The sequence below is a fragment of the Zosterops lateralis genome, assembly GCF_965231275.1.
Source record: "Zosterops lateralis genome assembly, chromosome: 19".
Lineage (NCBI taxonomy): Eukaryota > Metazoa > Chordata > Aves > Passeriformes > Zosteropidae > Zosterops > Zosterops lateralis.
The window spans coordinates 6,309,677-6,321,545 of record NC_139779.1 but is presented as its reverse complement, the minus strand read 5'-3'; the positions used below and the strand labels follow the sequence as shown (position 1 = coordinate 6,321,545).

General features: G+C 48.1%; 1 protein-coding gene across 1 annotated transcript; it reads right to left on the bottom strand.

Moving 5' to 3' along the window:
* Positions 1-2,735: 2,735 nt before the first annotated feature.
* On the bottom strand, positions 2,736-11,786 carry MDH2 (malate dehydrogenase 2). Its single transcript, XM_083875398.1, has 9 exons — positions 11,667-11,786; positions 9,361-9,529; positions 8,226-8,309; positions 7,173-7,282; positions 6,534-6,659; positions 5,819-5,896; positions 4,601-4,700; positions 4,017-4,168; positions 2,736-3,038 (listed from the first exon to the last, which is right to left on the bottom strand). Exons 1-9 carry the CDS (start codon positions 11,724-11,726, stop codon positions 2,907-2,909), a joined length of 1,011 nt encoding a protein of 336 aa, XP_083731524.1. The 5' UTR covers positions 11,727-11,786; the 3' UTR covers positions 2,736-2,906.
* Positions 11,787-11,869: the final 83 nt, after the last annotated feature.

The window sequence follows — 11,869 nt, the reverse complement described above, 5'->3', positions numbered from 1 at the left end:
CCAAAGCACCAGCCATGGCACAGAGCCAGGAAGGGAAAACAGAGTTCCCAGAAGTAATGGACACAAGTCTGGCAGGCTGCTCCTGTGGTCATCCCACCTGAAGCCCCCCAGGACAGCAATGATCAGGATGAGACCTGAGTTACACCATCCAGCAATTGCTTTTCTCCTTGTTCTATCCTTTCCTGCATTTAACATGCTGCTGCAGCAGCACAGGAGCAGCAGGTAGGCTCGAGTGACCTGACATACGGCCATCTGGAGAATCTTTATTTATTACTCTCCACACACATCTCCTCTGTATCTTGACATCTGTGCTCCAGTGCGGGGCTGGGCTGCCTGAGGAGGCAGCAGCTCCATGTGCAGAAATGATGCTGCAAGGGAAGAGGTGCTTAGGGACCATTGAGACAGAAGTCTGCTCAGTAAAAAGGATGCAACCCAAGAGATGTGCACAGGGCAGGTTTTTCACCTCCTCCAGACCTGGTCACTCCCCTCCACAGGAGGTTAACACAAAGGCTGCCAGCACTGGGGTGAGTGCTGTGACTCAGCAAGGCAGCCCTTACAGGAGACAGGATGAAGGTCTTGTGTCTCAGAGCCACAGCACCAGGAAACAACTCCCAGCACAGTGTGTTGGCTTATCTGGGTACACCCAGCTGAGCCCTGCTCCTCCTGAGGAAGGATATGCCCCAGATCCCTTCCTCCTCCAGGGAATCTGCTCAGAGAGAAGGGGTGGGATCTCCTACACCTTTACAAACCATTTCCAGTCTTCGGAGGGATTGTTACCCACCACAGCACTGCTCAGCCACAGGGACAACACGGTGACTGAGCAGGGAACACTGACACAAGTCCATTTCTCACCTCCAGCCAGTGTTCTGGCCTCTGACTTCATTGCAGAAAGCCTCGAGAAGGGTGTCTCATCTCCTTTCCTAAAAGGGAGAAGATTTCCAGCACAGGGAATAGCTGCAACTCCAAAAGTGGAGCATGGGACTGGGGAGAAGAATAAACAACCCCAAAATCCAAAGAGTGTAGTGACTTGGTTAACATTCAGGAGATTTGAAGGAGACCCTAGAGAACCTAAAAGTCAGCAGGTGCTGTGACATAATCCTCTTCCACCTCAGCTCCACTTGCCCATGCTGCCCCTGAGTCCCTACTGGTACAAGCAAAGCTTTCTGCTTGTCCATGCGATTCCCCCAGACTTTGCTGACACAAGAAAAGATTGAATAACCTAAGCCACACAGTGAACATCAAGTTCTAAAACATCTCCAATGCCCAGAAATCTGCTCTATCTGCTGTATTAAAAATAGCAGGACTGGAACAAATGTGTGTTCCTGTCCTGGTGGTTGCAAGGCTTTCCCTGCAGCCTCGTGGAGCAGTGCCCCTGGACCCCCTGGGCACCCAGACTGGACACACACCTCTGCAGGCGCACACACACCACTTTTAACACCCTGTGCTGCCTATTTCAGGTTTGAAATTGCTGACAGGCTTGCAAGACCCCTACACCCAGTTAGTGCAGTCTGCCACATGTTTTCCTATTTATTGTTTGGAACAGTCTCTGCCACATTTACCAGGTCTGGCCTGTCACTCCTCCTCAGTGTCCTCCAGTTCCAACATCCTCCTCTGCTCCCTCCAACACGATCTTTAATTCTATTAATACCACCTAATAATTACTTTGTTCCAAGCCTGCTGAGTAATGACTGCCAACGCTTCTATTTCATTACTATTCTGTAAAGAAACCAAGTTTTTAACATCCTGAATTTCTGCAGAGTGACAAGGACTGTGCTTCCTCTTCTCCTTGCCCACACCTTCCACAGGGCAGGAAAAGAACCTGGGATTTTATTCACTGTGCATCTACAACAGTCACAACTGTGTGATCTGGTTCAGAATGATGAACTAATTAAAATCAAAGAAATAAAAACCCTGTAAAGAGAGCTCAGAAAAAAAATTACACGTGGGAGGAAGATAAAAGGTGGCAACCAAAGAGCATCTATGACTTTTAGGTATCTTTTCTTGTAAGCAACTACCCCATGTTCTCTGGCTGAAACCAACCTTCACCTCAGATCCTCCAGAGGTGCTGGGCTTTGGTGTTTCCTTCAATCATCAAAATAGTCTGTTCAACTTAGAATTCAACCTACACGGATGAGAGCAATTCAAAGCAACAGCGTAAGCAGCGCAGAGCACGGAGGAAGAGTGAATTAATAACTTCCTTCATTAAAGCTTACCTTCAAAGAAGTCAGCAACAGAACTCGTCATCACCATCTTCTCGCAGACATTTATTTTTATATTCACAAGAGGATGAATGTAAGAGAAATTTATGGAGATGCTAAATCAAGGCTTTTGTTCCTAACTAGAAAGAAGTCGCTCTCAGCAGTTTAATTATTGTCTTAGCGCGGGACTGACATTTCAAACGCTGTGCTCTTTCACTAACTCCTTTAAAATCAAATTACATAAGAGATTAAGGTAACACAAGGTAACAGAGGTAGTGCCACCTCCTGAAAAAAACACCTTTTGGACCATTTCACTCAGTTATCCCTTGGGCAGCCCCTACACCCAACTTGATCTGGTCACACCTGGTTCCCAGTGGCTGTGCTGAACAAGGAGCTAAATCCAGGCAGAGGAGAGTTGGGAGCAATCAGTTCACCCCCTTTCCAAGGCTATTTCATCCCTGCTGAAACCAATCCCCTCTCAGAGACCTACAGCCTCCACCTCCCAAAGGACAAGCACACCAGGACAACTCCACGTGGTACACTGAAAAAATGAGGCCGTTTTATTGATGATTAGACTCTGCACTGGCAATAAGCATCAAGCTAATACAGACAGACTTCAATCAAAGCACGAGCTTTGACTCAGAAGTCGTAAAGTGACATGATGCCTTAATAAATTAAGGAAGTTAATTCCTCCCCGTCATCAAGTCTTCACTTGAAGTTCTTTGCAAATTCCTCTCCTTTCTTAATAGAAGCCTTCAGCTCAGACATGGCCGCAGCAACCATCTTCTCTTCAAAGGGGGAGAGCTTGCCAAGGCCTAGGTTCTTCTCAACTCCTTTTTTCTGAGGGGAAAGAGGATTTAAGGATTAACCATTCATTGAATGACCTAAAGAATAGCTTAACAGCTCTGACTAAGTATTATCCAGCTGAGACGGAGACCCAGCCTGGCACCTGTGTCATCCCTAGTCTGCCAACCCTGTGCTTCCTGGAAAGCCTCAGAAGCCTCTTACTATCTGTAGCAACTTCTGCAGCCCTCACAGACTTCTCATTCACTGTTCAGATGTGTGAAACCAGAAGCCAACCCAGCAGCTCCTTCAAGAGGAGACTGACAGCAACTGATCCTTCCTAACTCCACACCTATCATCTGGCAAGAGGATCTTTGGTCTATGTCTTTTGCTTGCCATCTCAAACTGCCTCAGAGTGGCACTCCCAGGCTTTAAAGATGTCTGCAATTCCTCTTAATATCCCTCTGCTTCCATCCCCTCACCAGCCTGCCCCTAAGACAGCAAACACCACCCTTTGCATCCCAGCAGCCATGACAGGGCTGCAGCACAGTGTTTTCCACCACTCCCCTCCAGGGTATGGGTGACAAAAGGAACACTTCTTTCAGAGCTCAGCAGAGGTCCTGAAAGCAAGCTATTAATCCTAATCCATGCTGTAGCTCCCCATGTGCCTCAATTTCTGAGGATTTGCTTGTAGCAGATCAAGCTACAAGGAGACAGGATTGCTGACTCTGATTAATCATATGAAAGCCCAGAGTAAACAGGCCTGACTTGAGGCAGGCATGACCTCTTAAGCCAAGTCTGAACCTCTGGTTACTCAGTGACCTGCAGTCTAAGAGCAGATAAAAGCAGCAGCATCCTTGTCAAGCTGAGCTATGTGCCAAAGTATTATATCCAAATACTGCAGGCTCTTAAAGGCAAGCTCAGCTGTTTACTCCAGCAATAGCAGGCATTGAGCTCAACTGAAACCACTGAGTAAAACCCACATGACACAAGCAGTAGCTGCTGTTTCTAAGGCTGGTGATGTAAAGTACATACCCCGAGCTGCAGAGGTGTGGAGAAGTATGGGACCTCTGTCACATCTGATCGAACAAAGGCACATTCAACAACCCCCTGTTTTCCACTCATGGCATCCAGCAGGGAGAACACAAATCGAGCACCAGCATAGGCCATGGACAAGGTGGCAGACCCTGGAAGAGTTAAACCACTCTCAGAACAGATCACCCTGAAATCTGATATCTACTTTAGCATCAAAGGTTTCCACACCGGTGTGTTTACAAAACAAGAGTAATTCGGTGTCATTGACTTCAAGCTCACAGCCAGGGAGATAAAGCAGCAGCTTTTGCCAGCTACATGTATCTAATTGACCAGATTTATAAAAGAAACAGCTTAATTTGACAGAGAAGATTCTTTTAAAGCCAAGGGTGGTGTGGGATCAGTTAATATTTAGTCTTACATACAGAGCTGTTTCTAGTAGCATAGCCCAGGCAGCAGCTGACATAGCAGAACAGTGAGACTGACAACCAGCAGTTCCTAACCTGTAAAGGAGATTAAACTGCAGAGGACTGCAGCCCTACAAACAGTCAACAAGAATTACTTGGAAGCTTTACTCAAGAACCCACCTGCTCCTGCTTTAGCTTGGACAACTTCAGTCCCAGCTTCTTGAATTCTTGCTGTAAGCTTCTCCAGCTGATCCTGAGGAAACTCCACTTTTGGTGTGCACTGGATGGGAAAAAAGAAGTTACTACCAATACCAGAACGCCTCCAGATTCAGCATAAAGCACACAATACTTTTTGTACCACTGCAGTTGTTACCAACAGTCCTCAACCGGACAAAATGGGTTTCCCCAGCTGTGTGACACTGACCAGCTGCAAAAGTCATCAGGGCTGGGGTTACTGCATGGCCTGGAACAGGAACCCAGCTATGCCCAGCTTCCTCAGGGACAAACCACAGCCTCACAGCCAAACCAGGGATTGCCATGGTTCCTCACTACTGTGTAGTCCTGGGCACTACAGACATCCTCCAGACATTAGGAATTTCAGAAAGTCATCTTGTAAATATTTGGGTCACCGTGGCATTATGGAAGTTGAGCCTTATGAAAGATCCAGTTTCCCAGCAGGATTTAGGAATTCACTGAACCTTCAGATACAGCTTCACCAGCTTAAGCATAGCTTAAGCACAGTTGTGTCTGTCCCAATGGACTGTTTAACCAAAGCACCTCTCAGCACTTAGCTCCTCCAAAGCCCTTGCTCTCATTCCCAAGAAAATCCTTCTCTAAAGGATACTTTATTCCCTACTTAAAGCACAGCTTTCCCCCTTTGTTACAGATTGCTCCTTGGCCAGCATCTCCCCATGAGACTGTAGCTGCTTTAGAACTGCATTTCAGCCTGGCTGAAGGGCCAGACTACCAGTCACAGCTGGAACAGGCCTCCCTGCACAGCCTGAGCTGTGCCTTTCAATGCTGGAGGTTCAGGTGGGGTTTCCAGTCCAACATGCCAAAATCAATTCCATTTTTCTCCTGAAGCCAGGTACTCCTGTCATGAGATACCTGCCACAAACAGTGCCAGGACACCTGAATACTCGCACTACCCCTCGGTTCTTATCCTAAACTCCTTTGCAGGAAAGCTGGAACTGTTTACACTACCCAGAGGGGTTCAGAGTTAGATTGCTGCCTTCCACCTCATCCTGCAGCCCCATCCCAGAAGGAAAGCAGCCATGAGAGCAGGAAAGACTCTCTGCTCTATCCTAGCACACTGCCTGCCAACACAAAGGCACTTTATATCAACCCTAACAGGCTGACAAGTGTGCTGCCACACACAGAGCGGCCACCCTGACTCACCTGAGAGATCAGAGGGATGATGGTCTTCCCAGCATGGCCACCAATAACCGGAACAGTTACCCGAGCTGGATCCAAGCCCTAAAGGAAACATGAAACTTTCCAGCTTCTGAAGCACACGGGCAAAAATAACAACAGAAAACACCACACTTCACTCTGCCCTGGATATCAGGACACACAGGGCAGGAGTAGCTGCACTCCAGGGACAAAGCCACATCTACAGAGCAGAACTCCGGGTTACTCAGATCACTTCATACAGTTACAGGATATTATTACTGCAGGGCTGGATAAAGAGCAGCACAACATAAACACCACCAGGGTTATTAAGAGCAGTAACGAATTACAGCTCCTGATACTTTGTCGAGTATCCTGTGACACACAGCAGAGTTTGACTTGCAAACACACACCACAACTCAACCCTCTCCTCTGGTTGCAGGGCAGGGTTGGGAATGCCAAGGGAATTAAGGCCAACATGTAGCTCACTTGCAGGACACAGCTATGAAAAGGAAAGGTCAAAGTCTCTTGAACCACATTTTGCAAGAAACCTTATCTTCAGGCTCCTCTAAATAAAGGAGACAGGGAATCATTGCCTTTGCCTCCAGCTGCACAGAAATCCGAGCTCCTTTGGCTCTCTGCAGTGATTTTGGAAGCACTTCTTTATAGATCTGATGACCAAAGCAGGCAGTATCCCTCCCCCTGCACGTTAACCATGACCTGCCTTTAGTTCAGCCACAAAAGTATTCGCTCTGACGATGTCCAGTGTCGTAACACCAAAGATTTTGTTGGGATTATACACACCGTGCTTCTTGAAGACTTCTGAAGTTATTGGGATGGTTGAATTTACCTACAAGCGAGAACAGGCAAGCACTGATTAAAAGCAGTTTAATAACAAAGCCAATGCATGAACTTAATAGGCCAATTAACAACCCGAACTATACTTCCAATTTGGAATCAACTGTAGCCAATTATTTTAATGCCTAAATTGAAGAGCAATTTACAGTCAGGCTGGAATAAAAATCATTAATTTTAAATAACCATTAAGACAATAAATTTGTTCATTCCCATTACAAAGGCTCCTCCCTTAGTGAGCTAAGGCTTTTATCCCAGCAAATACACCAGCTTGCATTATAACCAGCCACATAGACTTGGAGATATTAAGCACTTTCACATCCAAGTTTTCTCTGAATTAAATACAGCCAAGAAAAATTGGGTTAGTAGAACCAGGCTCTTCTGCAAATACACTGCAGACTTGAAAGATACTGGTCAAAATTAGTAGGAATTTGGATTGGTATACTCTAGTATCTGGACATTGATGAAGTTTTTCCTCTACATTTCAAGATCTCCAGAAAACACTTACTGGGTTAGAAATAATACAGATCATGGCTTCTGGACAGTTCTTTGCACAGGCAGATGTCAAAGAGGCAACAATGCTGGCATTGGTGTTGAACAGGTCATCACGGGTCATACCTGAAACACAGCCAGGGCAGGATTTTAAGCTATTCACACTTACCATCATGGGCAGCAAATCCAATCAAAATCCAGTATTCTGCTCTGGACAGACACACATCAGCTTCTGCTTGCACAGATCAAGAACAAATTCTCCAGCTGCAGTAATGAACTGGATCCACAGGCAACTGCCCTCATAATAAAAAGATCAGCCCTTTCCAGGAGCAAACAGCCCAACTGCCCATTGTCAGAACCCACTTCACTGAGGCTGCCTGAAGCACACTGTGACCACACAACCCATACCAGTGCTGCTCAGAGCACCACAACTGCTCCCAAGATAAATTCTCCTCCATTTTTAAAGTCACTTCCACAACTACAGTTTAAATGCCAACTGTTGCATGCAAAATATTGCTGGTTGTGTAAGTGCCACCCCCCATTTCTCTTGCTGTAACATGAAAAATGAAGGTTTAGGAAGAGCTAGGCATTAAAGTCTAGAATTTTGTTATGCTCCTAATGGGATACTGGAAAACAGACTGGGAATGGAGAAGGTCAAAGATTCTAGGAAGGCTTAACAGAATTTATTTGGAGATGTCTCAAGAAGTTGCTGAACAACTGATGCAAAACAAAATATATTATTTCTCTTCTGCTGAAAAATGAAACAAAGAACCAGTTTTTATTCCTTAAGCATTGCTCTGGGACAAGAAACACTAAGGGAGATTTAAGATCACTTGCATGAAAAGTCTTTTCAGCTCAGCCCCAAGTAGGAACTCCAGAAACCACTTTAGCCCATTTCACAAGGGACAGTCTAAGAGAGGCTGAATGAGCTGCCTGATACCACAAGGAGCTCTGGGGCAGGGGCATTAACAGAGCACTCACACCCCAACAGACACAGCTCTGTGTGAGCAGCAAACTGCAGACATCCACTCCAAAGCAGCCCTGGGGCTTTCCAACAAAGAGAACCTACCTGGTTTTCTCGGGACTCCTGCTGGAATAACAACAACATCACAGCCCTTCAGACATTCTGGCAACTGCTCAGGTCCCATGAAGCCTGAAATGGAAGACATTCAGGCATTATGTTGTGGACAGTTATTAAATAGCTGACACTTTAAAGTATAAAATCACGCCCAGGGGCATCAAAGTTCTTTTTTAAAATCTAACCTTCAATTTAGACTTAATGCTGAAAAGCAAAGAAACACAATTATGGATGGATCCCATCTGAGGTTTTATCCTTGTTTCAAAACTTACAGAATGAGAGTGGTGAGAATTTCAAATTCACCTGTTTTCCAAACTCCCAGTTCCTCCTGCTATGTGTATTTACTCTCCAAAAACCTTGGCACTAGAGTCAGTGCCCCCAAAGAATTGCAGACTGGCATATTCATGTAAAATGTCACCTTTTGGTGATCTTCAGATAAAAGAAAGATGTGCAGATTAAGTTTGATTTAGTCAGAATCTAAGAGAAAAGAAGCACGTGGAATTCATGTGGACACTCAGGGAGTGTTAAACCTATTTCTAGTCAAACTTTTAAAATTTAACACTCTGAGATAATTTCACTGAATGTCTCCTGCCAGACGTCATAAAATTCCCCTTCATCAGTGCAACCACAGCCCATTTTCATCTCCATGCACCTCAATCTAATCAGCTAAACCTTAATTAATCATCTGCTGCTGGAGGAAAAAGCTACTTAAATTGATACTGGGCTGTAGCCCTGAGATGTTTTGGTTTTCTGAAATTCTTTTCTCAGGGAATTTTCTGTAAACGAGAAAAGTGTTTTTGTAACTATAACTTTGTTTACATTTTTCTCTAGGAGGGACTTCTTGATGTCCCTCTGTTCTGACCAATGTGATTGAAGAGGTTTGCCTTTGTTTCACCAATTAAATTGGTCTGTGTAGAATAGTATAAAAGGGAGACACATCCCAAAAACAAAGGAATAATTTTCAGCCTTCTCAAACTCAGTGTCTGTGTTGTTGTGGTGTACAACAGCACCACTGGGCTGCAGGACCAGTGGGTGAAGATTTCCCCTCACAAGCAGTGGGCACTCAGGGTCCCCAAATCCCCCATTTGGGAAGATCCCTTTGGAGGTCAGAGCATTCCCCGGGTACCTTTGACGTTGGCTTTGGTCTCGATGTGGCTGAGGTCGGCAGCCACGCCCGGGGTGTGGGCGATGTCGTAGAGGCTCAGTTTGCTCACCAGGGGGCTGTTCTTCAGCAGCAGCGACAGCGGCTGCCCGATGCCCCCCGAGGCCCCCAGCACGGCCACCTTGGCATTGTTCTGTGCAAAACAGACGACAAACACGTTGTGGAGCTCTTCCAGAGTTACCCCCCTGCCTGTCCCCCAGCAGTGACCTTGGGGGATTTCACCACTCTTTCTTTGCTTTTAGTTCTGTTTCTCAATTTTTTAACCAAGCACTGTGCAAACTTGATAGTCTAAGCATACAGGAAACGATCCTCAGGGCAGCCTCCCAGAAATCCTACAGGTTTATTGGTAGGACAAGCTGGAGGAAATGGTTACCTGTGATCTGAAGCTCAAAAAGGGAAGCAAGGCTAAGGCAAAGGAAACCAAAGGATCACCCTTCTCCCAGTGGAAATGCCTGCCTGAAACTAATACCTGCCACCCTGTGGGCCCAGGCCTGACTTAGGGCAAATCTGATTTTGTAGTTTTTCTAGTTTATGTTGCCAGTATCAAAAAAAAATGCCTTCCATCTGCCAAATGAATACATTTAATGGACTGCATGAAATGTAATAACCACTGCATATATGTGAAGAAAATGTTTACACCTGATATAAATCCAAAACAGTATCTGCGGATGCCTCAAGATTGAGAGCTGAGAACATGAAGTGACTACAATTTCCATCTTTGACCTCCTGGTTGAGAATCAAGTAAAATCAACTCTGCTTGGTTGCCCTGTGAACCAATTTTATCCTAACTCAGGTACTGACTGGCAGGGTGTGATTTCTCCCACAAATCCCTGTTTGCAAAGTGTTGCTCCACAGGAGGAAAGCTCCTTCCAGGGGCCAGAACAACCTCAAACTGCAACACTGCCCAAGTGATGGAAAATTCCTGTGGAGATGTAACAAGCAATTACTGCTGAGAAAGCCATTCTTTATCACAATCTTAGCAGATAAAAGCCATTAATATCTCCACGTCCCTTCATGAACAGCTTAATTACTGTGCTATGACGGGAAACAATCTACCCAAGAACTGTATCAGGCTAACCTCAGCCCAGCTTTCTTGCTATTGTAACAAATATCATTTTGCACAAAACTCTTTAAGGGGAAGCAAAGTCTGGCATGAGTCACTGCTGAGCCCCATTTGTGACCGAGCTGACACCGTAGGGTCAAAACCTGGCTGTTAATAAATACAGTTCCCATTAAAAGACTTCAGACAAGGTGCTCCTGTACAGCACATCCTTATAGCTGCAATAATCACTCTTTGACATCCCACCGGGACTGTTAACATCGGATGGAGGTCGGTCTCTATCCGTGCAGCCACAGCAGCAGTGGTTTGCAGCCAGCACAGTGGATTTCGGCACATGAAGGATTACTGCTAAGCCCCACCCGCCAGCTTTAGCTCTTAACACCTCCGGAACGCAGGGGCATTTTTGCTCTCGAGGGAGGAAGCAGAAAACCCATCACCCTCCGCACACCACCAGAGAGAGGGAGTTGGTACAGGATTATCACCCCCTGGAGCTGCTGGGCTGAGACCCGCAGGAGCATAGCCCCGGCACGGTGCTGTCACCGGACACAGCCCGGCACACCGAGACCCCCAGGCCACGCTCGACAACCTCCCCGCGCCCTCTCCCCCGCCTGAGGCACCGGCTCCCAAACCCTCTCCGAGCAGTTCTGGCCACACCCGAGCCCTGCAGCCCCTCAATGGGGAGGTCTCGGCTCCACCGACCGCTCATTGAGGCCCTGGGGTCCTTCCCGGCCCCGCAGCCCTTCCCGGCCCCGCAGCCCCTCACCGAGGGTACGGGGCCCTCCTCGGGCTCCACCGGACCCCCGCAGCCCCTCACCGAGGGTACGGGGCCCTCCCCGGGCTCCACCGGACCCCCGCAGCCCCTCATCGAGGGTACGGGGTCCTCCCCGGGCTCCACCGCAGCCCCGCAGCCCCTCACCGAGGAGACTCGGGGCTCCACAGCCGAGGAGGGCCGGGGCTCCTTCCCCTCATCGAGGGCCTGCATTCCACCCGAGCCATTCCGCACAGTTCCTCCATGTCCAACTGCGGCCGTGCAGGCCCAGAACGGAGAACAACCAGGCTTGCATCCCGGCCCGGCACGCCTTCACCGGGCACAGCCTGCGCTCCGCACCGCCCTCACCGCGCACTACCGGGGGCTTCTCCCCGCCTTCCCCCCGCCGAGCTCCTCAGCAGTCCCCAGCAGCGAGGAGGAGGACGCGGGGCGGCGGTGTACCTGTGCGGAGGTGGCGATGCCGCGGCGCAGGGCGGTGGCGGCGCTGAGGCGGGACAGCATGGCGGGCACGGCGGGGAGCGAGCGGCGACGGCGGCACCGGTGACTCCAACGACCTCCAGGACCTGCACTGCGCCTGCGCGGGCCCGCCCGCCGCTCTCGCGAGACTGCCGCCCGCCGCGGGAAGGGAGAGGAGAGGGAGGGGG